Raw genomic sequence first — 27,017 nt, forward strand, 5'->3', positions numbered from 1 at the left:
GACGCTCAACCCCGCAGTAAAAAGGGCGTTTCTTGCAGTGAAATACTATTTCGATAGTCTGGCATCCTCTAACCTGTGAGTTAAGTTGCAAGAGTGCAGCCAGAATATTCGGACGCTTTTGTATAATGGTTTAAGTGATAGTGCGATAACTCCCAAGACCACTTCCAGTCGTTTTCTACTAACATCCAACATGTCTATCGAGAATTCAAGACTGTGCTACTTCTGCCGTAAGCTCGAGCCGGTAGACCAGCCTTGTCCTTTGATTCAGAGTCAGCCAACTCAGATCTTCTCCAGTATAAATGGTGTCACGAAGCCATGGACGAAGCAGGATGAAGATCTCTTAGAACAACTCCGCCGCCGGCCAAGTGAGCTCTGTTCACGATGCGCCAAATTCGACATCATTCGCGCCTTCAGCGAAGCGGATCCTTTAGATGAAAGCCAGAGAGGCGAGCTAGAAAAGGCCCAGTATATTCAACACGCTGAAAGAGAGGAACAATACAGACTACGCTTCGGTCTTTTGTCACAGTTTCACATGAAGCCTTCTTGCCCGCTATGTCGGTTGCTCTATCGGCTCATTCCTAGACCTCCACCAGAGCACGATACTACTGTTCTCACTCTCATTCCCTACCGGTGGCATATCCGACAAGATCACTGGGAAGGCGTTCCGGAAGATCATAAGCGAAAGTTCGCCATTTGGTTTGGTCTTTCAACACCTGGTCTCGATATGTCTGGGCCGAGTTTCTTTAACGCGAGTCAGCAGTTGAGAGTTGCTATGATGACGGGTGAAGCCATTGCTATGCACCCAAACTCTTCATCAGAGGATTCTTATAGCGCCAGGGTTATCGAAGGGATGGTTAACGTTGATCATATTAGGAAGGGCCTTGAGCATTGCCGGAAGCATCACTCAGAACAATGCAATGCTAAGTTCGATAAAGGCCTACTCATTACGAAAATGCTGGACGTTAATGCCCGAAAGGTCGTGGATTGTCCTGATAACTGCGACTATCTAGCTCTCAGCTATGTCTGGGGCGGTATTCACCCAGCTGATGGGGCTTTGGAGGCTGGGACACTTCCTCAGACGATCGAGGATGCCATCACTCTGACCAAAAGGCTTGGAAAGAAATACCTATGGGTAGGTAGTGTCATTCGCTCTTGGAAATGTTGCTAACTGTGCAGGTTGATGCCCTCTGTATCGATCAAAGCCCCAGCCCAACGCCCGAACAAGCAGCCAGCAAAGCCAAACAGCTACAACTCATGCACCTAATCTACTACTGCGCCACAATAACGATCTTTGCTGTCGCAGGTCCGCGCTCCGACTACGGCATTCCTGGAATCTCAAAGCCACGCGTGGGATCTACGCGGGAGCACATCAACGGAAAGGAGCTTGTAGTAGTCCCTCCACAGATCATGACAGAGATAAAGTCTTCCGTTTGGCAAACGAGAGCCTGGACGTGGCAAGAGGATGTTTTGTCTACGAGAAAGTTGTACTTGACGGAGACGCAATGGATTCTTCAGTGCAATGAGACGCTGGGACCGAGTGATTATGCTGAGGCGCACAATACGGCTTTGGACCTTACTTGGACTAAAGTTTCTGGTGGGAAGATAAAAGCTGGTTACGTTGAGGTTTGTTGAGCCATTTTCAAATGTCCTGTACACTAACGCGTCCAGGCTACGAATACCGAGTTCCTCGACCGAACTTCCTCCATGTTCATATCAGCGGTGACAACGTATACTTCACGATCTCTTACCAACGATGGTGATTCTCTAAATGCCTTCCAAGGCGGTCTCGCACGCTTTGGTAAACCAGTCTATCCCCAAGGCTTTGAATGGGGCATGCCACTCAAAGAATTCCCTCAGTCACTGGCCTGGATCCATGACCATACAGTCAAGCCTACAAGACGATCAGCTTTCCCAAGCTGGAGTTGGGCAGGCTGGGGCGGAACTGTGCAGTATCCGACTGATCTTACTGAAACAGAAACTGAGAACGGTGATCTCATTCCGCGGATGGTCAGTATTGATGACAAGATGGTTACACTGGAAGGATGGACTGTAACACTTGATATTCGAACTGATCCGTTCAGTGAGGTAGTTATACCCGGTACTGATCAGGCGATTGGATGTGTTACGGAGAGGAATTTTAAGCATAACATGACTTTACCGACGGGGAAATATCGGTGTTTGGTTGCGTCGAGACTCAAGAAGGAAGTGTTGAGGAATGGATTGGTGAATCAGTTGATCTACCTGGTAGTTTTAAAAGGCGATCAGGATGTTGAGATTGAAGAAAGGCAAACGGCTATTACAGTAAGCAGGCTTGCTATTGAGGGAAAGGACTTTATGGAGTTTGGTCCAAAGAAGACAGTCATCAATATGAAGTAGAAGTATGTCTGTCCCTGAGGTATAAAGATAAAGATTCTTCATTGTTCAATCTGTAAATGCAAAAGGTATTCTAGTGTATGTGTATCTATCATTTTCATTAAATCATGTACGTAAACCATTTCTTTCATTTCCTTCTTATTCCAAAGCACTCAACCATCTCGACAAATCCTTTGCTCCATCCGCAGTCCTAAACTTATGCCCATCATCCCACGGCGCAACCTCTGCTGGCTTAACAATATGCGCCAACTGCAAATGTGCAACCGCCATCATCGACGACGCCGATATCCTCACCCCCGAGCTCAACGACACCGACGTCAACAGATCAATCTCATGTTTTCTCACAGTATCAGAGGTCGTATCCTTCTCTTGATCAAAGATAGCCCGCCAGTGCCCTGTCCTCGCAAGTTGAGACCGAATATCCTGCTCCTCTTCGTACACTGCTTCTTCGAGGGTGCTGTTGCTGAAGGCGGAGGACGATTCTTGTATGCCCCGGATTTTGCAGAACCATTCGATCTTGGAGCCGATGACTTCTATGCCGAAGACGAGGGTGGCGATGAAGACGGATGCGCGCTTTTCGTTCTTTTTTATGCTTTGCATGCCTTGGATGGCGAGAACGCGGCCGTAGTGGCCTGCTTGGTCCCATGATTGGAGGCTGATAGTTCCGGATTCGAGGCGGGGGCATGATGTTATACTGTCGTAGGGAATGGCGCCGCTATCAAGAGTGACGAGGACTTCGTAGCTGCCGTAGCCGTGGAAGTCGGGTTGGTAAGAGGCGCGCTCTCGACTTCCGGCGATGAACATGTTTTCTTCTCGGAGTTTTGTAGATCCTGTGAGGACTGGTACTGGACAGGGTGGTGTTCGGTTGCGAGTGCAGCGGTCCTTTCCTGGTAGGCGGTTCAGAAGCAGTGCGACTTGTTGGTTCTCTGAGTCTCGTCTGGCGTTGAGGAGAACAAGCCATTGCTCGACTGATTCGGTGATGGTGTTCATAATAGGCAGCCTGATTGACAAACCGGCATTCGTCATAGTGTATGTCTTTGCTTCATGGACAGGCCATTCAGTATAGATGCTGGAGTCGACGAAGGTTTTTGGTGATGGGGAGAGAATGCTGGCCCAGTCGTGGGGAACGTATCGCTCGTCCCAGGCCCAGCAGAAGAGTGTTTGGTCGTTAGAAACACGAATGATCTCTTCCTGTAGTCGAATGAACGCCCGCATTCCTTCGCCGTAAATGATTTGCATGTTGATATCGAAGATACCCAGCATGCAGTATGCGATATCCTCAACCCTTTCAGTCTCTCGTTTGGATAGCCAAGACATGCGCTCGCCGATACTAGCTTTGTAAAAGGTGCAGTCGAGATATTGCTGATCGATCTTGGTGACGAACGAAATCGTGTTGGCAAGCGTCTTTCTCGTTCCAATAGTCGTCCAATCATTCGCAAAGAAAACCACCGACGTAGGAGCCAACAGCTCAGGCAGTGTCCAACCTCTCGTAAACCACCTCGACTGTCTAAACTGCACCATCGGATCAAAAGCGCCCGTATCAATGGGCGCCACATCACTCAGATACACATAACAAACCGATGCATTCTTGTACCAAGAGAACATGGCATTCAACGCCTCAGAGACCTCTGAACTGCTGCTCTTGTCGATACAGTTGGTGTCGCACCAGAGATACATGAGGCCATCCTTTCTCGCCTGCTCGCAGACGCGACGAATCTTCTGATGACCTTTCTTGAGCTTCATCAGCTCGAGGTTGCCCTGCCAGTCTTGGTACGTGGCCTCGTCGGGACCCCATGTGTGTGATAAAATGGCATATTCGGGAGGCTGGCCGTAGAATTCCTCTAGCTGGAAGGTTTTGGTGTGTATGAGACGCATTCTTCTGGCGGGACATTTGATGAGACAGGGAATATTTGGAGAAAAGTGATGGGCAGTTTGAGGGGAGAATTGAGGAGAATTGTAGGGCTTGAAATAGGTATCCATACCGATTAATGGGTTTTGGCGGTGAAGCCCCACTGGTGGAATCGCGATGATGTGGCATGCATATTGGGGATGGTACACGATGCTAGATTTGCTGGCAGGTAGAAATTTGAACTTGTTGTCATGAGTCAGAGTTTTGTATCCTTGGATTAAGTGGTATAATTGATGCCCAAGTGGATTGCCAACGTAGTACGTATCGGCGATGGCGTGAGTCAATGACCGCCTTTCGTGGTGTTGATGATATGATGCCCTGATCCTTGGCGGATGTACTGGCGATCCGTGTTCCTGCAAGACACTTGATTGAGGAGGATGTTGCGGGTATGCATGTCGTAGATTATGCAGGTGCAGCAAAGACACGATGCAGACATGGACAAGGTGTTTGCTGCTCCACTAACGATTCGTGGCACGATGTCTATTTTGAGTGCTGTTCGTCTGGTGCATGGGCCAATTCAACAGGAAAACACACTGAAGACTGTGAATTAATTGACATGAAGGAACATCTCATCATTGTAGCACCGGATGTTACTGTTCGCAGCCCAATGTGACACAGACGGTTATGAGCGGGCGTTGAAGAGAAACGGCCCAAAGGCGCTGTCCAGCAGCCTAGGATGGCCAGAGAATTGAACATTTTGTCATCATATTTGAACAATATGATCATAAATCTAATGAGGAACCGTGATCATGTGTTAGAATAGTATAACCCCATCATAAGTACGTGGTTCGAATCGAGATACTCTTGAAGCCAACAAGGTACCTAGCGCGACTTTAGCGCTAACACTGGCTGCCCAAATCTCCACGTGTCAATGATACGATGCAAGTAATGAATGGTATTTTAATCTGGCCAATGTTTCATGAATGACTTCAACCCCAATAAACGACGCAAAGAGAGTGTCCCCATCCAATACCCCATGCCATTCTCAAGGCAGCCCACTGACATTAATAGCCAGGTAACGATCTGCAAAAGAGCCCTGCGTATAGTTCTGAGGTGTCTTGAGCGACGGCACAAGATGCACCGGTACGCTAACCGTCAAAACACCACGACCTACGATATAAGTCGACGTCAGTCCAGAGTCGATAACAGTCATCCCGTTCTCATCCTCAAAGTCGACACTAATTTGTGACTCGGGCGGTGCAGTGGCTTGAACGGTCCAGATGGCAAAGTTGTAGGTGTCGCCGATTGTTGCTTTGGCGTCGTAGCCGTCCCACTGGTGCCGAATGGTGATTTTACGGTTTGTCTTGGTGTTTTCCTGGAGCTCTGTTAGTTTGTGACAGCAGTGATAGGGCTAGGAGTGTTTGTACCTGAGTAAACTTGACTTCGCGGTAGAAACCCTTTGCTTTGGTGTATTGAGCTGCGTCTTTGTACTTGTGCTGGGGCAAATCGATGGGTGCACTGTCGCGACTGACACCATCGTCGAGATACATCGAGTATGACTACAAGAACACTTAGCGTAAGGTGTTTGAGCGTTGGAGTAGTGCTTACAGTAGTCTTGCCACCTGGGTATACATGAATGGTCGGCGAGTTCAGATCGCCCTCCTTGACCCACTGACGAACATCAAGCTGAGGAATGATAGCACCTTCACAACTGTCAGCTTTATCCATGTCACCAGAAGTCTCTACTCACCTCCTCGGATATACACAGGAGTGACATAAGCGACCTGCTCTGGATCCGCAACAGCATCAGGAATATGACAATCATAGTCCACAATCTTCCCACCAGGAGCTGGTTTCTGCAACACAGCAGCATGTTTGAGAATCGGATCTGGTCCAAATCCTTGGTTGTTAACACGAAGGTTGGAGGGATACCAATTATCAGAGTTTGGAAGATACACGTCGCGACGTCCTGCCTTTTGCTCAACCTGAGGACAGACCAGGATGTTATGGCCGAGAAGGTACTGGTTGTCGATAAATCCTTGGTTGGAATTGAAGAGGCTTGTGTCAAAGGGATCGGTGACGAGCTTGGTGGGTTAGTAACGGAGTCATGTCTTGGGGAGATGCGGGACTTGCCATTGCACGTGCGACTGGTAGACCGTTGATCAGGTTGGCAAACATGTAGTCGTACAGGACTTGGAGGAGGGAATATCGAAGCTGTACGTAATACCGGCAAACAGGTACAACGGAGCGATACAAAGCAGCTTGGTCGGGTGGAAGAGGACCGGGGAAGTTGTTCAGAATATCACCGTAAGCCCAGGGTTCCTATTCTTATCAGTATCTCGCCCAGATATTGCAGACCGTACTTACCTGGAAAGCTTTACAACCCCCTGAACTAGCCTCAGGATGCTGCAAATAATGATTCCTATACCACGGCAGCAAAAACGCCCCCGAATACCACCTAATCAACAACTCCGGATCACACCATCTCGGATTCGGCAATGTATTAGCTGGATCAGCAGTGAAACCACCCATATCTACACCAGCGATACTCAAACCACTATACCCCAACGCAAGCACCTGCGCAACGGAGATTCTGAAAAAGTCCCAAGAACTACCATTATCGCCGGTCCAGAGTCCAGCGTAGCGATGCATGCCGGTCTGGCTACCGCGGCCGATGATGAAGTTGCGTTTGTTCTCGCGGCCTTTGAGATTGTTGAGGCCGTGGTACGTTGCTTTGTGGAGATTGTAGGAGTAGAGACTCCAGAGCTCGATGGCGGTTTTGGTCTTGGGGGTGTTGGTGTAGCTGTCGTCTGTCATGAGGAGGCGGGAGGGGAAACTGGTATTGTTAGAAAGGTTAGGTGAAGGAGGGAGGGGGAAAGTACCCGAGGGAATCGCCGTAACATTTCGCGGCGGCGGGAGTTGTCATGTCTATTGAGAGTGTCATTATGAGTCAATAGACCTGACAGCTGATGCTTGCATACCTTGCCAGACGAATTCGAGACCGTTGTCAAAGAGATACTGATACTGCTCTCCCCACTTCTTCCTCGCAGCCTTTCTGTTCAGATCAGGATAGAATCCGGGCTGTACATGTTAAATAAGATGCATTGCATCATTCACAACGAAGAGACTTACAGTTCCGAGATTAGTGCCATAACTAACACCACCGTGAAATGGATAACCACTGTTATAGTTTTCAGAGAAATTATAGTCGTCCCTATAGTCAAGAGCACCGATATAGTCTGCAAATCTCTCACGCTGGTTGACGTTGTTAGGGTCCAGGTTCTGAAGACCGCCGTCGTAGCGCCAGCAAAGAGGTTGGTTGTTGGGCAGACCGTCGAGGTATCGCTTATCAGCGACCAGAAGACTATACCTGTTAGCCAATGTCGGCTGAGAAGCCGCCGCGACTTACTTGGTCTCTGGGTTCTTCTTGTCGTTCACATCCCAGAAGCTGTCCAGTGCTTTGTAGGGACCTTCATCCGAGGGTCGGATAGTGAGAATGGGAGTGATGTTGGTGCAGCTCTTCACTCCCTTGGCCTTCAGACCGTTCAGGAACGATCCTACGTTGGGGAAATTCTTGTTGCTGTTGGTGAAAGTACGGTATTTATCCTGTTGTGGTCAGTCAAGCTCAGCTGTTTCGAGAGTGGACTTGCCTGGAAGTCGACATCGAGATGCATCCCATCTAATGGGATGTCGGAGTCTCTGTACCGTTGTACGACGTTGTTAACAGTTCCTTCATTCGAGTAGCCATAGCCTTGATATGTCAGTCATGAATGTAGGCGTAGGGAATGTCGTAGAACTCACATGCTTGATGATGACCCAGAATGAATCGGGGCTTGAGCTTAGGTCGTCCGACGATGGAGGTATACTGCCTAGTGACAGTGAGTAAGCGATTCTCCTCAAATGGACTACATACTCACCAAATCATCCTTGGTACATCATCAGCTGTAAGAATCCACGCATCAAAGGTATTGAAGCGCGTGGCAACACTGATGGTATGCGAATCATTCTTGCCAAGATCGATCGCAACTTGTGAGTAGTTATCCACCATAACGCCAGTAACATTCTTTCGATCGGGAGTGCCGTTCATCTCCAGAAAGAAAGGTGTAGAGTGGTAACTGTTTGCTCGGTTAGACGGTGACTAACATATTTTGAGCAATACTCACAGTGGCTCTCGAGTATCCAGAGCTCCAAGACCATAGACTTTCGAGTAGTTAAAGTTATCATAGCCTAACTCGTCAGCAACTTCCATTGTATCGTGACATTATACTTACAGAAGAAGTTGAGATAAGTGGGCTTCTTTATAACAGTCCGTCCACCCTGTTCTCCAAAACCAAGATATGCCGCTGACCCAGGCTTCTTGATGTTGAAAACGACATTGTTCACAGCACCGATGCTTGGATTACCTTGATAAGAGAATGTCTGGTCGGTTGTCTGCCAGATAATCTGCTCGTACTCAGACACAGTGTCGATACCAACGGTCTTCAAGAACGCCGGGTCCGCGTCGAGAGCCTTGAGCTTCCTTGTCGCCTAATGATGTGAGATTGGAGATGTGAGTGTTTGAAGGATACTTACGACGATGCGGAATGGAGAGGCGAAGAAGTGGAGAGCTGTGTTTGGGACACCAGTGGACTCTTTGGTCTCGTACTCAACTGTCTAGAGGATGTTAGATGATAGTATGATGGGGTTCCGGGTGACTAACAGTGAGAACCCAATGGTCTGGGGCCTTCTGCTCAAAAGAGGTCTTCCAAAACCATCCCTCCTGAGCAGGATGTGAGTTCCAAGCCTCAGAGTCCCTGTACTCCTGCTGAAGATCATCTACCAAACTAGAGAAAGTATCTCTAACGATAGTACGCCTGCTCTCGTCAGCACCAAACATTCAAAAGCTCACAAAGGGAACTCACGAGTTGAAATCATCATAATCCGAAACAGCAGTGTACTTTGGATTATATCTGACTCTCCAGATCTGCGGCGATGCGAACTGGACTAGACAGTGAGTGTTGGGCTCACCCTTTAGAGTGATGTGTGCAGCATAGCGAAGAGGATCGCTGGGGGATGTTGAAGCAGATGATTCAACGGTAAGAATCTCCGAGGGTTTAGTGAAATTGGGAACGGTGGGGAAGAATACGTCTGCGGGGATGAAGTTGAGGGGGTCCGTGGGAGTAGCCATGATGGCGATAGTTGGTGGTGCTATTGATCAAAAGATACTATGAGGGATTGGGCCTTTAATACCTCAGTTTCCTTCTCCGGAACACAATGTCGGCAAATTCAAGCTCATAATGAGTGAACAGACCTAATCAAACGAGAACAAACCATTGTCATACTCCAAATCCACGCCGTCTAGCATCTTAGCCCACCGATACAACCTCATCCAGCCACGCAGCTTACCTGCATCCTCCCGGCCAAGACCGGTCAGCAATCTGCACAACCCGTCACCCTCTACACGAAGTCGCATCTAACCTACCTAACCTTTCAATAAATTATCCCTCAAAACTGCACGACGCCCAGCGAGGATACTTGCTCGTCCAATCAGCTCGTCCGCCAGCAGTTCGTGCCAAAACCATTTGGGTAGCGTCACATCCGCTTTGGGTCAATAATTCAAAGACTATTGATGCAAACTCGTAGTGTGGGAAACTGAGACATGCCTAATCCAATACTCGACTAAATTAGACCATGTCTTTAAAACCATAAGCTGAGGTATAATCTTATCATCAAGATAACGCCATATCATCTTATCATCCATCAACACCACGCACGCCGTATTTTGGTGTTTCCCCGCTCTCAGCTGCATATATGGCTTACCCTCTGCATCGCATTATTGAAATCCTGCATTTCAGCGCTGCTCAGATTCCTCAATTTGGATACTACACATATGCCGGTAGAAAGCTCACGCCTAGACCGACGCAAATATGACGACGTTGGGGGTGGTATTGACGAATGAGTTGGCGCTGATATGGCGGTGTTGACGATGACTTCGTTCGTAATCTCTGGCGCCACCATGCGGGTTTTTACATTTTAGTTCATGGTTTCTCAGCCGCTGCAGTACTGCTTATCATAAAATGTTTGGGTAGCATGGGTTATTGTGAGAAGATACTGTGTTGGGCGTTTATATCAACATCTCTTCTCCATCAGGGTCCGCGTAGCCCTCCATTTCTTTCCAGGTGCCATTCCTACCCTCCTCTCCCCATTTACAACCGGTTACCCTTCAAGCCTTCCAATATGGGTTTCTGGAAGAGACTCACAGAGTTTCTCTTCATCCACCGGTTCACAGACCAAACCAAGTTCTCTCATACATACTCCCCGGTTCAAGATCTTTCCCTTGTCGATGCTTTCGATGCAAAGTCTATTGATGGAGCCTGCAACTCACCTACAAATAGGAAGTGCTGGTCAACTGACTTTGACATCTATACCGATTATGAGGAAATCATTCCAGAGGGCAAAGTTCGCAAGGTAAGTCATTCATCTGTTGCGCTTTGAGGCCGATACTGAAGGGATGCAGTTTCTTTTGTGGGTTACTAATGAAAGGATCGCACCTGATGGATACTGGGTTGATCGGATGCTGTTCAATGGAACGTATCCTGGACCGACTCTCGAGGGGAACTGGGGAGATACTTTTGGTAGGTCATGTTGCTTTGCTACCTCTTTGCGTCCATATCTGGTCTGACCGTTTGCAAGAAATCACTGTCGTGAATAAATTGACCAACTTCAACGGCACTTCGATCCACTGGCATGGTATCCGCCAACTAAATACCAACTGGATGGACGGCGTATCAGGCGTGACAGAATGCCCGATCCCAGTAAGCCTTGAACGCCTTCTAACACTAACCTCCAGAGTGCTGACAGGTGTAGCCGGGTGAAAACTTCACTTACAGTTGGAGAGCTACACAATATGGAACATCGTGGTATCACAGTGAGTCATATCTCCTCAAATCGTTGACAATATCTAACAATCTTAGGCCACTTCAGTCTACAGTGTTAGTATCTAAGCTCTTCTATCACCATTTCCTACTAACGCTAGGTTAGATGCCGATGGGCTAGCAGGCGCTCTCAAGATCAATGGGCCGACTAGCATGAACTACGATGTTGATCTTGGACCAGTTCTCATCACTGATAACTTTCACAAAACTACCTTCTCCCAAGTCCAACTCGAATACCTAGGTACTGCTCCCTCTTCCACGAGAATCTCATTAGTACTAACAGCCAAAAGGCCGCCCTCCAGCTCCTGACAGCATGCTTATGAATGGCAACGGAAGATACTATTGCTGTCCCTCTCTAGACAAGAACTGCAAGGGTGACTCCAAACTCACATCATTCCACTTCGAGCAAAACAAGACTTACAAAATGAGCCTCGTCAACACCGCTGCTTCAACGCACACAACCTTTTGGATTGACAGCCATAAATTCTGGGTCGTGGCCACTGACTTTGTTCCCATTGAGCCCTACGAAACAGACATGATCAACATCGCCATTGGCCAGCGCTACGACATTATTGTCAATGCAACAGCTGTGAAGGGGCATAATAGCAGAAACGTGAACTTCTGGATGCACGCTCGCGATTGTCAGAACGGCGGCGCGAGGTCCAATCTTGGCATCATCCGCTACGACGCTACTTCAAAGTCTATCCCTTGGACACCTCCCCCCAGACAGGATAACATCTGCTACGGGTGCCAAGACGAGCCCAGTGAGAAACTCAAACCCATTGTGAAGCGTAACATCACACAGCACAATGAGGACTACATCAAAAACTCATTCAAAGTGCATCTCGTCGGGTATCCCAACGAATTCAAGAAGGACTCCATGATGCACAAATGGGTCCTCGCCAATTCGTCTTTCTATCTTGACTGGGCAGAACCGAGCCTAAGTCTCGTCAAGATTGCTTCTGAAAAAGGATGGGATAACCCTCAGTTTCCTGTTGGATATGAACCTGTGACTCTCGACTACAAGAATGGAACGTGGGTTGCTTTTCTTATCGAGGGCAAGTTTACAGAGTCGATTCACAATTCTACGACAAAGGGGCATCGCAAGGTTTATAAGACGCAAGCACCTGTCGCGCATCCTATTCATGTGCACGGACATGACTTTGTTCTTCTCGATTCTGGAACTGAAGAGTTCAATCCGAAAAACTTTACTCTTCAGCTGGACAATCCTCCGCGTCGGGATGTTGTACTCCTACCAGTCGATGGATACATTATTATCGCCTTCCAAAGTAAGTAATCCCTTTATTTTAGTGGTATACGGGACTAACATTTTCTAGTCAACAACCCTGGTGTTTGGCTAATGCACTGTCATGTAAGTTTCGCCGCACTCCCCAATCTCGATCCTCGGAATTAATGCTCCGCTCTCAGATCGCCTTCCACGCATCGGGTGGTCTGGCGCTTCAGTTCGTTGAGTCCCCTGAAGTTATTGGACCTATGTTTAAAAATTCGGGGATCTTACCTACGTACTCCGAGACGTGTGCAAACTGGGCTGCGTATTATACAATGTTTAACAAGCACAACAACGCGACTCAGGATGACTCTGGTATCTAGGTAGTGTAGCGGCAGATCAGCATGTCTGGGGCTCAGAGGCTAGCAAAAACGACCCATGACTTTTGAAGAATGACCGCAGGTTTCGGGGTATCATTTTGAGCAGGGGTTTTTAGCTGAATGAAGTGCATAAACTCTACCCAAAAAGAAAAAGAAAGGGTCCTCTAATCCGAGGAATTGAAGAAATAAAAACGGTCTAAATAGCGCTTGTCTCGGCATGAACAATTATGACGACATCTTTGTCAGCCCCTAAAAATGTCTGTCATTCCCGCGTTAAGTTTGGGTCACGAGCCCCTCCCTCTCTTCTCCATCTCCATCAAATTCAATTCAGTTTGAATTCAATTCCTCTAACAATTTAATTTTCGACGATCCCTTCCCTAACAGTTCCCACACCCATGCCTCGTCAAATTCAATTTAATTCAGTTCCTAGATAATCATCACTAAATGCATTTCTTCCCCAAAGCAGATGCCGCGCTCCTCTCCTCAACAATCGATAAACACTCTCTCCCTCCCCGTCCAAAGGCGATCGGCCCCATTTTCGATGCCAACAACTTTAAGGCCCCGCTAGAGCCGTGGACTTCCGACGTCGATTCGTCCTTCTACCCTCCGAAGCCAGATCCGTTCGGTCCGTCGTCGATACCGCCGGAAGCGCATTGTGCGTCGTCTTCGAAATATGTGCGGTCGCGTTTGGCAAAGAATGAAAGGCTGAGGCTGTCTATGCTATGGTATTATGCGAGGGATTTAGACAACGAGCCTGAACTCCTTGCGGGACTGCAGGAGAAGGCGTGTCTTGCTCAAGAGTCGTCGGGCTGGGAGTATGCTGTTGTTGGTGTGCTGGATGTCAATGTTTACATTCGTCTGGCCACGGTAGGCCTTCAACTCGCTATTCTTCCCCGTGGTGAAACCCTCTGCGCACATACCGTGACTCAACCACCTGGAGTATAGTCACCGCTACCTCTCTGACGCCCTTCGCTAAGCCTCGATAGAATGTCTTCCTCTTGCCAAACATGCTCCAGGACTGGAGGTTTCGCGAGTCGCCATACGTTGAACACGGTGGACTCGTCGCATATGCTGGTGTCCCGCTCCGAATGCAACACGAGTCGGGTGAATGTGTCGGACTCGGTTCGCTGTGCGTAGCGTCAGCGACGGGTCGAGATCCGTTATCCAAGACACAACAGCTTGCACTAGCTCGATTAGCCGACTGGATCGTTCACGATATAATACAATGTGCGCGAGCACGACGCCAACGAGAACGTCACCGATTTGTTGAGCTTATCGCAGCCGTTCAACAAGAGCCCGACGGCGACGATATCCAAGAACCTATCCGGAGGATCCTTCGACAAGCCTTCCCCGACGAGTCAATAAGTTTGCAGTCTACGGGCACCGACCAATCGACGGTCCCGTACCCCGCGACGACATCAGATTTGAAGCATGGATTGTGGGAGGATGACGAATACATCGAGGACTTTATCGCGAACTCCAATTTCGACGAGCCACCTAAAGATCGAGTAGTACGCTTCATCTCAGCACAATGCGAAACGAAACTTGGCCCCTCAGTCCTCGTCGTTGCGACAAAGGATTTCCGAAGAATATTTGACGATGTCGATTCTTGGTTTGTGCACACCTGCGCTACCATGCTCACCCAGCGATGGCAGAAACGTCTCCTTACAGAAGTCATGCGAGCGAAAGAGAAGTTCCTTCGCGGCGTATCGCACCAGCTCCGAACCCCGATTCACGGTATCCTCGGCGCCGCAGAACTATTGACGGAAGATCTAAAGGCATTGACAGTACCTGGAAGTTCGACGTTGCGGCCTGGCGTGGAGGCGATAATGAAGCCGCTTGCTGAGCTGGGGAAGTCGTCCATCTACCTCGATACAATATCTACTGCGGGCAGAGAGCTCATGTCGACTGTCAACAGTATGATTACTCTCAACCGCTGGGCTGATATCGCTGCGGCCGAACGACAATACGCTACGCATGGCATCAAGTCTCTGGAGACGGCGCTCGTCAAGGCATTGGCCGAGTTCACCTTTAGGAACACGCGTACACGAGCCCCCGTCTTCTTCCATCACAACCTCACACCAGACTCCGAAGGCCTTCGAATCGACATCAACCTCTTCCGAGACAGTATCCTTCCCCTCATCGTAAACGCTGTACAGAACACGACTAAAGGAGTAGTCACCGTCACACAATCCTATACACAAGACACAAAGACGCTCGTGGTGGATGTTGAGGATACTGGCTGCGGCATTCCTCCTAAAGATCAAGGTCGCATCTTTGATCTATACGAGAAAGTTGGCGAGCACTCAACCGGCGCTGGACTTGGCTTGACCCTCGCGACCAAGTTTTCTGCACTGCTTCACGGTTCGATCGAATTGGTGTCGTCAGAGGTTAATCGCGGTTCTCACTTCCGCGCGACGTTCCGCGACGTTCGTCCCTCGGGTTCACCTCCCACCGAAATAACAACCTTGCAACTCAAGCACTTGCCGTTGAGCTACCAACATCTGCCGTCCGATCCCCCCGACGTGCAGCTATCCTCGAACCTAGCGAAATACCTGTCCCGAAATGGATTTGCCTTATCGAACGACTCGCAAGACTGCCTCAATATCATTGACTACATACGCGATTCGACCGAGCGAGAGAAATATCACTCTAGACTACCGAAGGGGCAAGTCGCTATTTGTTTAGTCCCCGACTCGGATGACTCAGACGTTCCCGAATCATGTACCGATATCGTCTTCGTCAATGCGCCATTCTCATCATATACGCTGGACTCTGCACTCCAGAAAGCAGATGACCTACTCGCACGACTACGTAAGTCGACAAGAACATCCTCACAACCATCTCCCGCGCCCATCGAAGATCCGAAATCCCTCCTGACACCCCCCGACCCAACAACCGAGAGCGATCAAAAGTCAACTTCAGACGAAGGCTACGATTCCGTCACCAGCTCTTCAGTCGCTCTACGAACAACCGAAGCACTTCTAAACGAATCCGTCGCAAAAGCCGTATCCCAAATCGAAGCAGCTACAATCGACCTCCCCATCCGCCCCCTCATCCCACCCACCACCTCAAAACCCATGACCCTCATCGTGGACGACAACGCAGTGAACCTGCGCATCCTAGAAATGTACTGCAAAAAGCGCGGCCTTCCCTACCTAAGCGCCATAGACGGGCACCAGGCAGTAGAGCTCTTTAAGAAGCAGCAGACCTCCTCACCGATCGACCTCATCCTCATGGATCTCCAGATGCCGGTCTGCGATGGTATTAGCGCTACGCGGCAGATCAGAGCGCTGGAGAAGACGAGCAAATCGGTGTTGTTCATCGTCACGGGGCAGGATAGCCAGATGGATAGGGAGGCGGCGAGTAAGGCGGGTGCGGATAATTATCTCGTTAAGCCGGTGGGGATACGGATGCTGGATAGTAGTCTTAAGAGGTATTTTCCGGATCTGGTGACGAGCTAGAAGAGGAGGAGGGACTGGACTTCTGAAGGGGGGGGTTAGGTTAGAACAGCACACGAATACCCATGTTTTGTTTCGGTTCGAAGATGTCCATTGTCTACGTGGAGTGTTAACGTTGCCGCAAGGTTATCTTTCCGTGTCGCGATCAGAGCACATTGTTAACCATGTCCTTACTCGATGGATAATTCATTCCGAAGACAGCTTGAAGAACTCTGTGCATTGACATTACTCAAGACATGTCGGTGTAAAAAGGCCGCGCGGTTGTTCCCCCACCTATAGCATCGCATTCGAGCTCGCGAAGCTCGCGAAAGAATAAACTTTCGGCCTTACCGATCTCGCGTTCGGGCGGTGTTTTTGTATGTTTTATCCGATCTCTACGGAGTATTGGTGTCCTCGGTGTTATGCCTCGTCTTCTGGTACGAGCATAGCACGAGATTTGAAGCTTGCTGGTCAGTTCAGACGTAGGTAGAGTTTGTTTAGGTCCACTACCAAAGTCGCTTGAAGCAGTCTGGTTTTATTCGGCATTGGTGTGTCTGCGGTTGACGAAGCGGCCCGGAAGATGCGGAGGGATGGTCTGATCATCACCCTTGTCCGTACGGACGTCCGGGTCGGTAATAAGACGCTGATGCTATTGTAGATCAACGCCGGTAGTTACGTATGCCAATGATGAATTATCAGTATCATCTCTTCTCATTCTTTCGTGCAATCCACTGGAGTAAACTTGAACTCTGTTCTGGTTCTGTGGTTGCATTGCTGCAATATCTTGCGTGTTGGGCTGACAGTGTTGAAGTCGACCATCATCCCACAATGGCAAACCTATTAAAACCATCTCAAAGAGCGAGTACGAAACACTCCAGTCAGTAAAAGCGAAGCCGAAGACCAAAAGCAGTCATCATCGATCCAATTCTCTCGCATTCGACGTTACATCCCCGGATTTAAATCTCCTATCACCAACACTCTCCTCTAACCAAGCCTCTCCAGAGAGCCAATCTTGTTTTCCAATCCCTTGGCATTGCATCCTCAGCGCTCACGCCAAGCAAAAATAGCATCATCACCCGCTCCATCCGCCCCCAACTCTTCAAATACCAAGACCGTTCTGACGCACTTGTCTGTCACTAATCTTTTGCCACTGACGTACGCCATAACCGCTAGAACTGTCTAATAAAACAGACTGAATGCCCCTGAGTGATTTAATGGTGCTTTTTGTCTCCTCTGTAGTGTTTTTGTAAAATAAGCTTATTTTTAAGCTTATGCACGTCAGTTCTTCTCACAATGGCGACGACATCGAATAATGTGTCAACTACAGAAAATATAACGCTCTCTTCTGCTCCGAGCACACCGTCTATGCCGAGCAAAAACGAACAGCCCGATACTATCGCCCGCGGTCCTCCACCACTACCGTATAACCTCCACGAGCACAAGCTCATGATCTTCCTGTTTTGGTTTCTCATCTTGACAGAATGCACACTCATCCCGATTATCTTTTACTTCACAATCTCAAACCTGACCGATTTACGTCCGGGCGCTATGTTTGCCATCATCACGGCAATGTTTGGGTTTATATCAGGTGGAGAATATGGTCTTCGCGGTTTACGGCTTGCGTTGAAGCGTGATACTTATCGTCCTCTTAACGGTGCAGGACGATGGAGTTTTGATACGGTGCATCTTGTTCTCGGCCCACCGTACTTTGTCATGACGGCTCTTATGATTGGGTTCAGCATACCTGATCCGCCGATGATGAGGGGTTTGAGTATCATCATGCCGGTCGGTATACTAATGGTAACCACATACATGATCTGGACCGGGATAGCGTATCATTTCGGCTGGAGACTTCGCTGGCACCGCTTGAGCTCCCACGTCATCGGCGACAAATATCCTCCCCTCACATTCACGATCATGGAGGATATCACAGCTTGTGATGGGGGTGGCGGGAAGGAGTATAGAGAAGCTGCTATGGCGCGATATAACGCGTCGCCGAGGTTTAGAAGGATGCTTGTTGAGATGCTCTGGGCCTGGGCGATTACCGGGTCGGTTGTGAGCATTGTTTTGATCGTGTTGGCTTGGGTGTTGCCTGTTGAGGTTGGATATACGCTGGGATGGGCAGTTCCGTCGGTTTGGGGAGCGATTGGGGCGTGGATGACTATTAAATGGGGGCAGAGATCATTACGGATAGAAAAGGAGAATTGGATGAAGGATCATATGCCGAATGCATAGATTGCTTAGAATAGATGTGTACTAGATATCTGTCCTAGAAATATACTTTTTTTATGCTATACTGTTTAGTCGACGTTGCGTAGTGGCTTAGTTGAAGTAACTATGGTCACCACTTTGGCTCGGATTATTAGAGAAGAACTTTAGAAATTAAGTCTTTGCTAGAAATACAAGGTTTATAGAACTGTTTAAAACTTTGTTTTTACTCTCTATCAACATCAAGGTCAAGCTATTGTGGTGTGTTAATTATTCTCTATTCAAAATATTCTTAGAGTATAGGGTGAGCTTCAATGACTTCATTCCTCTTATCTTATCAGTATGTGGCACTCCATCTCGCTTCCATTCCCCCTTTTGGTCGTCCTATCTTATCTCTTCCAGGAAACGGATATTACTTGGCGTTTCAAGGGGACGTCCATTACGCTATGACAAACCCACTTTGTTCTCGCCTTGACATTTAACTTCAGACATGAAAGAAGCCGAGTTCCGTGGGAAAACATTCAGCCTTATCTGAAGTCATCTTGCTCAATCCCCCTCACCCTCACCGCCAAAATTCCCATCCTCATCAACACTTACAAGTTCATGATATCTTTGACTTACACGGCTGTATGCACTCCGCATTCATCCCCCGCATTCTGTAGTTGCTATTCCCTATTTCCTCTGCGACTCGCATAGTTTAATTCGCCCGCTTACACCAAATCTGGCTAAAATGCAATTTACTGTTAAATACCAAGTTGAGTCTGATAGGCGGAATAACCGACTGCGTGTGAAACAACATATCAGTAGTTAATTCTACTGGCACGCTAGTAATATATGACAATCGTTGACCCCGATGCCTTTAGCCTAATGAGGCCCTTTGCCGTGCCGGGGTTGTTTTTCAGGGACGAATCTGGGGTGTTGACTAGATTTACCGACGGGCTTTAACATCAAAGACGGTGAACGGTGCAATTCTATAGGTGCGCCAATATCCCGCTGTATTTTTTTCCTGCGCAGCTGGGTTCCTGGGGTGCATACACGTTTGCTGGCCACATGGCATTGTAAACTAGACTATTCATAGTAATGCCTGCATCAGTCCAATTGGGAAAGGACATCATGTGGTGGTCAGGCCTGTCTCTGGATTTCTCGTATCCCGCGGGAAGGCCCAATGAGATGACAAAGTGGAGGCTGAAACCAGGCCTGCCAAGATGAAACCCACTATGATTCAGCTTGGCAAATCGATTCTGTTTAGATGAAGCCGAGAAACATGCCGTGTCTACCGCTTCGTCACGTTTCCTACACGCAATGCAGGACGCAAACAAGAAAGTTTATACTCTTGAAACGGCAAACGCAGAAACATGTGTATTCGTCACTGCTTCAGCTTCAGGCAAACGCACGTTCAAGCTGACTCGCACCACAGCAATCTGTAACAGGCAAGGCTACTTTTCTCTTCTGGTTAAATTAGCGTAAGCCAAGTGTACCTGGCTCGATCGGGCTAACCCAAAAGAAGAAACACTCGGATCCGTCTCCGTGGTTCCAAAAGGAACATGCTCGTTTACACTCGTTCAGCACCCCTCGATCGATCCTTGTTTGGGTCATTGTTTGGATGATCTAGAACAAGACTGTGTTGTATCGTTGTATTCCTGTGGATACACGATATTTTCTCCTCCAATGCCAGCTCGATTATTCCCCAGCAACGAATGATCCCTATACAAATTAAGGGCCATCTCGCCATGCATAGTCCATCTACTAATTCATATATAATATACTGACTTCTTCCTCGTCGATCAGTCTTTTTTTGTATCATCCCAACCTCACCTCATCACCTCGACTCTTCCAGCCATCACCATGAAGTTCTTCAGCAACGATCTCAGCCTGGTCTCCACAGGCCTGCTCCTCCTCGCCTCCGTTGGCGATGTCTCAGCCCAGTGCGCGCTCCCCACCACCTACAGATGGACCTCAAGCGGTGCTCTCGCCCAGCCCAAGTCCCCCTGGGTCTCCCTCAAGGACTTCACTGTCGCCCCCTACAATGGCGGCCAGCTTGTCTACGCCACTAATTATGGCACCTCTTATGGATCCATGGCTTTCAGCGTCGTCTCCAACATCAACCAGCTCGGCTCTGCCACACAGACCGGTATGAGCTCTGCCGCGGTAGCCCCTACTCTGTTCTACTTCCAGCCCAAGAACATCTGGATCCTGGCTCACCAGTGGGGTCCCACCAAGTTCTCGTACAGAACCTCCAGCAACCCTGCCAATGCCAACGGCTGGTCTGCTGCTCAGCCTCTCTTCACCGGCACCATCGCCAACTCAGACACTGGTCCCATCGACCAGACCGTCATTGGCGACAGCAAGAACATGTACCTGTTCTTCGCCGGTGACAACGGCCGCATCTACCGCGCCAGCATGCCCATTGGCAACTTCCCCGGTAGCTTCGGCTCCGCCTCGCAGATCGTCATGCAGGACACCAAGGCGAACCTCTTCGAGGCCGTGCAGGTCTACTCCCTCAAGGGGCTGAACAAGTACCTCATGATCGTCGAGGCTATGGGTAGCAACGGACGATACTTCCGCTCCTTCACTGCCAACAGCCTCGATGGCCAGTGGACCGCCAACGCTGCCACAGAGCAGAACCCCTTCGCCGGCAAGGCTAACAGTGGTGCCACCTGGACCAATGACATCAGCCACGGAGAGCTCATCCGAACCAGCGCTGACCAGACCTTCCCCGTCGACCCTTGCAACCTCCAGCTCCTCTACCAGGGCCGCAACCCCAACGTTGGTGGCGACTACAACACTCTTCCTTACCGCCCTGGTCTGCTCACCCTCAAGAAGTAAGCGGATTCAGAAGAAGTGCTAGCACTGCTTTTCTTTCTTCGGGGGTTTGCACGGACGTGGATGCTGGACGCCCAGTTTTGCGTTGCAAATGGGATTATCATGGTGATTCATCCATGACACTCATTCATCTGTACATAGTTATCTGCTCGTATATTATCAAGTCACATTCATTTGAATGGAACAATGCACATATTGCTCATCAATCTGTTCCCATCTGATATTCACGTGAAAAACGTCTAAGGACTATCTATTGCCTGCTCTAGTGACATTTATGTGGTAGAGGCTACTGGCCAATCATTGTAACCCTCATCTGGTGTCTTACCCGGCCCATAATAAACCCAGGCGCCTCTATCATTGTTGGCGAGAGGTACTCCGTGAATGATACGGGGAACAAAATCCTTTTCAACCAGTCAGAATAGAAGATGTCAATGTTGGACTACTCACCGGATTGTGGATGAAAGCTCTCGCAAACGTAATCATGTCGAGTTTGCCCGCTCCAACAAGTGCATCAGCCGCTTCAACAGTATAATCATGATTGGCCATTAGCAAAGTCGGACTACCAGGAAACTTGACGAGCTTCCCAAAGTCAAGAACAGGGTCATAGCCACGAGGGAGAGGATAGCCTTCAGGCCGAGGGAGAGGTCCAAAGAATTCCCCTGAACCGGGGGACGTTTCGGCACCACGACGGCCAAGGTTGATGATACCAACCTTTCGTTTGACAAGCTCGGTGATGAGATACGTATAGGTCTCTTTCATCTCACCAAAGTCAACGATAGAATCGTTGAGATGGTCTGTAGGGTTGATTTTGACACAGATATACTCGGGTCCGTTGAAGACGGCGGCGATTGCATCGACGAGTTCGAGGGTGAAGCGGCATCTGTTCTCGACTGAACCACCATACTCGTCGGTACGGTGATTCGCACGGCTACAAAATTAGCACTCAGGAGATATGAAGTAATTGTCATGACTGACCTGCTGAGAAACTGTTGAGCTAGATAGCCGCTGCGATGTAAGTTAGCAATTGCCCTAGAGGTGCCAATGGATATGTCATATGTTACCCTTGAGCAAGGAGCTCAACTCCATCAAAGCCAGCTGATTTAGCTAGCTCGCAGCTTCGTCTGTAAGTCCCAATAACAGACTGAACATCTGTAATGGCCTCGATATTGTCCGTATGCCCCTATCTCTTGATTAGCATTCATTCATCATACTCAGAACAAACTCACAGGCATCCCAGGCAAATCTCGATATTTTCCAGCTTCAGCACTAATAGCTGAAGGAGCCAGAACCTTGGCACCTTTCTCTTTCATAATCGGCAACTGATCATGCTGACACCTCCCAGCATGCCAGGCCTGAAAGAAGATCTTCCCGCCAGCTTCATGTACTGCATCAGTAACTTTTTGCCAAGCATCAGCGTGGTCTTGGGTGACCATGAATGGAGCGTGTTTCCAGTCGCAGCCAGTCCAATCGACGAAAGTGCCTTCAGTGACGATGAGACCAGTGCCGTACTTGGCTCTATCAGCGTAGTGCTTGATTTGGGCTGGGCCGGGTTTGTTATCATCGATGCAGCGGTTGCGAGTCATTGAACCCATGACGATACGGTTTCTCAGAGGGAGCTTGCCGCCTATGGTGATTGGTTCGAGGAGGTTTGACATGACGAAGAGGATACGGTGGTATGGTATTTGAGCAATGATTAATCGAGGCGATTGAAGTGACTGGCTTTGAATAGAGTGTGGTATGAGTTTCATGAGAGAAGAGAGAGACTTTAAATATTTGAGATCATATCTAATCTGGCCTCATTTTTGCCAACGCAGTGGTCTTGCAAACATACATGCAGCGATATGAACTCTTGTCGCTCACGTTGGATGACAAGTACCTACACTCTCAATCTTGACCAAAAGATATACTTCAACCCTAGCAGCGCTCAGAATCCCAGCTTCAAGCGTCTCCGAGTCCCATATGCCCTGACAAATCACAGCTTCAGCACTCCGCAAGTGGGGCCGCAGCCTGCTCGGCGACTTTCGGGCAACCAAAGCGGCGATTGGTTCTTTATTAACAATCGCCATCATCCGCTCAACAACCAGTCTCAGCCATTTGATCCCACGAAGAGACATTATTAATCCCATTCAGCGATGAAAGCAACGTCTTGTCTTCAATGTAGAGAGGCCAAGAGGCGGTGTGTAAAGCGGACCATCGATTCGCCATGCAACACCTGTCAGCGCAAGAATCTAGCCTGCTCCTCGCACATCAGCTCACATTCTACATCTGCCTCCAAAGAAACCCACGAATCACTCCCAGAGTTGACCGCTGAGTTGGCTATCGAGTTTGTGGAGTCTTATCTGACGCATCTTGACGGCCTGCCCCATAGTATCTTTCACCAAGAAACACTTCGAAGACAAGTTCGTGACAAAGAAATTGGAGATGCCTTGCTCTATTCTATATGTGCTCTTGGCTCAAAGTTCTCCTCAAAGTCTGAGCACCGCGCCTTGGAGGATCCGTTGACGAAGGAGGCAAAGAGGCTGGTGCAAGCAGATCTTGAGAATGTGTGCATTGAAAATGTGCAGACATGTATTCTTTTGTCACTTCTTAGTGCTGGGAACTGCCATACTTCTTCAGAGACACTGTTCCTTCGTAAGTTCATTTGCGTTGTGAACATAGATGTATAAGCGGTGAGCCTTGCTAATGCGTTACAGGAATTGCAATTGGTATGGCTGAGGTTCTTCAGCTTAACTTTTCGGCGGATGACCCAAGTATCGTGAGTGAGACAGCTCTTAGAACTTGGTGGTCTCTTTACATACTCGATCGTTGGTGCTCTTCTGGTCTTGGCATACCCCGACATTTGGATAACCCTCACTGCCCTGATTCATCTCCTCTGCCTATCGACGAAACGTCCTTCAAATGCCTCCGACCTTCATCCTCAAACCAAAATTCCAGTCGAACTCCTGGTGTCTTTGCCCATATGGTGACCTTAATCCAGCACTTTGGTCATATTCAAGGCGTGAACCGTGCTATGGCCAAGGGAGACATGGTACCGAAGGTCAAATGTAATGCCATCAAACTCATCGGCCAGAAGCTCGAATCATGGAGGACCGACCTGCCAGAGAATATGCAGATGACAATACAAAATATTTACTGCCACCAGCAGAGCGATCTAGGAGGACATTTCATCGCTCTTCATCTGGTATTCCACCACCTCTCCGCACTGGTATACTTCAACTCTCTCGAGACCAAAGAGCCATCATACATGGGACAAGAAGATCATGTAGCACTGTGTAAATCCCACGCTTCGTCTTTCAGCAGTTTATTACACATCTCCCGACAGATGAGTGGATGTCAGCAGAACTATCCGACTGTTGGACACATGACTACCGTAGCGTCTGCTGTTCTTCTACACACGCTTTTGTTAGGCGAGCCGGAGGATATCCCAAAAGCGCGACAAGAATTAAACACGAATTTCGAAGCGTTGATTGAACTTCGACAGTACTGGCCAGCAACAGAAGCAATGGTGAGACCCAAGTTCTGCCGTTCCATATATACCGCTGACATGTGCTAGATAAACAGATTGATGACTTTCCAGAAGACATGCCTGTTGTCAACGGAAAGTCACAAGTTGGATGGATGGATGGTAAGGTTCTTGCAGGAACATTCTCTTGGGCTGCTGAAGAGGACATTGCCCATCATACCGCAAACACTGGATATTGAGTCAGAAGATTTCGTAACGAGGACGAATGAGTTATTGCAGGAAGGTCGATACACCGACTTTGACCTGTTCAATCAACCGCAGAGCTTCTGACCAGCCAAAGAAATCACACTCATGAGGAAGCGGATAGCGGATGGGCTGAACGTAATATTCTCCCGTCGTAGCGTTGGTCTAGATGGTACATCAACTTAGATCGACAATACCGAGCTTTCGCTTATTTATATTCAATAGTACTAAGTGGCCTAACTGGACATTCTTCCCCAAACAGTAGCTAAAGTCATACCTGGATCTCTGTCAGGTTCTATTCACTAGGTACATTCATGGTCTTTATAGATGACTTTCAGCTTTGCTTTAACGAAGAGCTGAAGCTTACTCCATATTCTACTTAATATCCTTATATCTTTCCTCACTGGCTCAATATCCTTTAATATCATTGTGTAGCTCTGGATATTGTTGTAAAAACTCAGGTGAGACAGTCCAGTTCCCCAGATCCCGTATAAACGTGCGAAAGTAAGGCGAAAAGTGCAAATTACCAGTCATCGAGTTCTGGACATAGGCATCAGACAGTCCAAGCGGCCACATGAGCCTCGTACTCGAAAATGCACTGCGCCAAAAAGAGTCTCTGCAGTATTCATGCTCCGAGAAGACCAACCGCTCTCGTACACCAGGCCTGCGTTTTCTATTAGCTATAGAGAAAACAAGGCAGTGGTCTCTCACCAGAAGACAAAGTCGATGGCGATTGCATGGGGAAGGTTCTGAGATGGCCTTGGGGCAAAGTTAGTGTTCGACGTGAAACTCACAGACGGGGGGGTAGGGCACTTACCTGGCTTGGAGCCAACGTGGTAGCTCGGCTTTTCTTGTGCTGTTCTGGCTTACCAGCATGAGGCGCATCAAGCTCAGGATAGCCAGTCGGTCGGTGGGGTTGGACTTCACCCAGGGGAGCTCGTCTACGCTGCGAAGCATACGGCAGGTGGTTAGCGCTCGTCCCGCTGCACCAACACTATTCCACCCGTATAGCACGGCGCGAATAATGGAATCTTCGCTCTCCCGGTCCTCCGCTGCGAGGTCTATATGGGCCAATGGCTGGTAGAGATCATTGAGTTGGCGCCAGATGCTGAGCGTCGTGCCGGTGTCGTACGATGCCCCGAGCATACATTCACATCCTGGTAGTGCAGTCTGTGGAAGAGTGGTGTTGAGGAAGTCCTGGGACAGAGGAGGTAGCTGAAACAGAAAAGGATCTAGCTCCAGGGACTCTGGGTCATGCCAGGCCTGAGCCCCATCGTTACTGTTCATTGATGCAGCACTGTCGACATTCTCAATCCCAGAAGAATTTAATGGAAAAAGCTCTGCTCCTCGAGAGTCTGGAATTTCTGGCCCCCTCTGCTGAGGCTGTGCTGAACCATCTTTGCAGACCGCAGAGGATGGAACGGGCCTTGTTGCAGGGGTCTCGTCAAGGTGACTGCGGATGGTAAAGTTAAGAGACTCCAAAAGCCCCCTGAGTCTATCTCGCTCACTGGTTAACTCGGAGAGTCGTTCATTCAGAGAGGAGAAGCGAACATCCGAGTCTGACTCTTGAAAATTGGCCACCAATGTTTCGAGATGTGCCATACGACTTCTTGTTCGCTGACGAGCTAATCGCTGCGATTTACGATCCAGCTCTCGCTTTCTGGACTTGCGGTCATTTATCAAGGTTCTGTTTGTCATCGTGTTTGTAAGGAGACGGTGGTTTGTTTAAAATGAAAGATTAAGATCTTGCGACCTGATCGATGGGAGTGAAAAAGAGGAGAGTCGGCGTACGGGGAAGAATGGGGAAATCTGGGGAGGGAGGGGGCTAGTCATATTGGTTAGTGCCGAAACCTCCCCCCACATTGTACCTAGGTTAAATGTGTTGATCGCGGAACTTCCGGCATACTGTACTCATCTTCGGTTAGTATACACGAAGACGCGGACGTTGGGCTTAAATGCTATGCACTGGTATAGCAATTGATATCAGTTGACCAGCGCTCACGAAGCTGGTTACACGTTCATATATCCTTGGTACTATTTTATCACTGTCTTATAATGACTTCAATTTGGCTACCTCAACTATAGAGAACTACGCC

The 27,017-nt window shown here is 48.8% G+C and overlaps 9 protein-coding genes across 9 annotated transcripts; 6 read left to right on the forward strand and 3 right to left on the reverse strand.

The window, feature by feature from the left end:
- The first annotated feature begins 61 nt into the window (after window positions 1-61).
- FOBCDRAFT_258964 (heterokaryon incompatibility protein-domain-containing protein) lies at window positions 62-2,387 on the forward strand. The gene is made up of 3 exons (XM_031177634.3): window positions 62-1,132; window positions 1,177-1,623; window positions 1,669-2,387. The coding sequence occupies exons 1-3, from the start codon at window positions 191-193 to the stop codon at window positions 2,374-2,376; spliced, it is 2,097 nt and encodes a 698-aa protein (XP_031048767.2). The 5' UTR covers window positions 62-190; the 3' UTR covers window positions 2,377-2,387.
- Window positions 2,388-2,444: 57 nt separating this feature from the next.
- On the reverse strand, window positions 2,445-9,389 carry FOBCDRAFT_249135 (glycosyl hydrolases family 31-domain-containing protein; the record flags this gene model as incomplete). The annotated part of the gene is made up of 19 exons (XM_059610868.1): window positions 2,445-4,740; window positions 5,286-5,597; window positions 5,650-5,781; window positions 5,831-5,925; window positions 5,973-6,306; window positions 6,356-6,544; window positions 6,590-6,644; window positions 6,705-7,058; window positions 7,105-7,150; window positions 7,204-7,303; window positions 7,355-7,592; window positions 7,632-7,828; window positions 8,024-8,087; window positions 8,140-8,337; window positions 8,386-8,464; window positions 8,494-8,749; window positions 8,795-8,875; window positions 8,922-9,045; window positions 9,124-9,389. 19 exons carry the CDS (start codon window positions 9,387-9,389, stop codon window positions 2,512-2,514), a joined length of 5,349 nt encoding a protein of 1,782 aa, XP_059466996.1. The 3' UTR covers window positions 2,445-2,511.
- A 1,049-nt stretch (window positions 9,390-10,438) lies between these two features.
- FOBCDRAFT_290884 (Cupredoxin) lies at window positions 10,439-12,584 on the forward strand (the record flags this gene model as incomplete). Its single annotated transcript, XM_059611775.1, has 7 exons — window positions 10,439-10,669; window positions 10,719-10,836; window positions 10,895-11,016; window positions 11,092-11,129; window positions 11,238-11,377; window positions 11,427-12,425; window positions 12,474-12,584. The coding sequence occupies 7 exons, from the start codon at window positions 10,439-10,441 to the stop codon at window positions 12,548-12,550; spliced, it is 1,725 nt and encodes a 574-aa protein (XP_059464534.1). The 3' UTR covers window positions 12,551-12,584.
- Window positions 12,585-13,075: 491 nt separating this feature from the next.
- Window positions 13,076-16,413, forward strand: FOBCDRAFT_26073 (uncharacterized protein). Its single transcript, XM_031177638.3, has 2 exons — window positions 13,076-13,683; window positions 13,731-16,413. Exons 1-2 carry the CDS (start codon window positions 13,189-13,191, stop codon window positions 16,206-16,208), a joined length of 2,973 nt encoding a protein of 990 aa, XP_031048771.2. The 5' UTR covers window positions 13,076-13,188; the 3' UTR covers window positions 16,209-16,413.
- A 1,003-nt stretch (window positions 16,414-17,416) lies between these two features.
- FOBCDRAFT_26082 (uncharacterized protein) lies at window positions 17,417-18,430 on the forward strand. The gene has a single exon (XM_031177641.3). It carries the CDS (start codon window positions 17,478-17,480, stop codon window positions 18,417-18,419), a length of 942 nt encoding a protein of 313 aa, XP_031048774.2. The 5' UTR covers window positions 17,417-17,477; the 3' UTR covers window positions 18,420-18,430.
- Window positions 18,431-20,116: 1,686 nt separating this feature from the next.
- FOBCDRAFT_219403 (glycosyl hydrolase family 62-domain-containing protein) lies at window positions 20,117-21,417 on the forward strand. Its single transcript, XM_031177643.3, has one exon. The coding sequence runs from the start codon at window positions 20,238-20,240 to the stop codon at window positions 21,216-21,218; it is 981 nt and encodes a 326-aa protein (XP_031048776.2). The 5' UTR covers window positions 20,117-20,237; the 3' UTR covers window positions 21,219-21,417.
- A 70-nt stretch (window positions 21,418-21,487) lies between these two features.
- On the reverse strand, window positions 21,488-22,870 carry FOBCDRAFT_129732 (uncharacterized protein; the record flags this gene model as incomplete). The annotated part of the gene is made up of 5 exons (XM_054703955.1): window positions 21,488-21,616; window positions 21,663-22,143; window positions 22,191-22,220; window positions 22,277-22,395; window positions 22,442-22,870. 5 exons carry the CDS (start codon window positions 22,868-22,870, stop codon window positions 21,488-21,490), a joined length of 1,188 nt encoding a protein of 395 aa, XP_054559930.1.
- A 477-nt stretch (window positions 22,871-23,347) lies between these two features.
- Window positions 23,348-25,008, forward strand: FOBCDRAFT_130529 (uncharacterized protein; the record flags this gene model as incomplete). Its single annotated transcript, XM_059607870.1, has 4 exons — window positions 23,348-23,846; window positions 23,909-23,970; window positions 24,193-24,720; window positions 24,796-25,008. 4 exons carry the CDS (start codon window positions 23,348-23,350, stop codon window positions 25,006-25,008), a joined length of 1,302 nt encoding a protein of 433 aa, XP_059464535.1.
- Window positions 25,009-25,329: 321 nt separating this feature from the next.
- FOBCDRAFT_271669 (uncharacterized protein) lies at window positions 25,330-26,619 on the reverse strand (the record flags this gene model as incomplete). Its single annotated transcript, XM_054703956.2, has 3 exons — window positions 25,330-25,585; window positions 25,633-25,680; window positions 25,739-26,619. 3 exons carry the CDS (start codon window positions 26,617-26,619, stop codon window positions 25,330-25,332), a joined length of 1,185 nt encoding a protein of 394 aa, XP_054559931.2.
- Between the last annotated feature and the right edge of the window lie 398 nt (window positions 26,620-27,017).

This window comes from Fusarium oxysporum, chromosome III, assembly GCF_013085055.1.
Source record: "Fusarium oxysporum Fo47 chromosome III, complete sequence".
NCBI classification, from domain to species: domain Eukaryota; kingdom Fungi; phylum Ascomycota; class Sordariomycetes; order Hypocreales; family Nectriaceae; genus Fusarium; species Fusarium oxysporum.

What these genes read in the sequence shown, in the direction of transcription:
- FOBCDRAFT_258964 (XM_031177634.3), top strand. Translation starts at nt 191, where the DNA reads ATGTCTATCGAGAATTCAAGACTGTGCTACTTCTGCCGTAAGCTCGAG. An exon ending in TTGGAAAGAAATACCTATGG is followed by an intron (nt 1,133 to 1,176) that starts GTAGGTAGTGTC and finishes CTAACTGTGCAG; the next exon opens with GTTGATGCCCTCTGTATCGA. An exon ending in TAAAAGCTGGTTACGTTGAG is followed by an intron (nt 1,624 to 1,668) that starts GTTTGTTGAGCC and finishes TAACGCGTCCAG; the next exon opens with GCTACGAATACCGAGTTCCT.
- FOBCDRAFT_26073 (XM_031177638.3), top strand. Translation starts at nt 13,189, where the DNA reads ATGCATTTCTTCCCCAAAGCAGATGCCGCGCTCCTCTCCTCAACAATC. An exon ending in CCGTGACTCAACCACCTGGA is followed by an intron (nt 13,684 to 13,730) that starts GTATAGTCACCG and finishes AAGCCTCGATAG; the next exon opens with AATGTCTTCCTCTTGCCAAA.
- FOBCDRAFT_26082 (XM_031177641.3), top strand. Translation starts at nt 17,478, where the DNA reads ATGGCGACGACATCGAATAATGTGTCAACTACAGAAAATATAACGCTC.
- FOBCDRAFT_219403 (XM_031177643.3), top strand. Translation starts at nt 20,238, where the DNA reads ATGAAGTTCTTCAGCAACGATCTCAGCCTGGTCTCCACAGGCCTGCTC.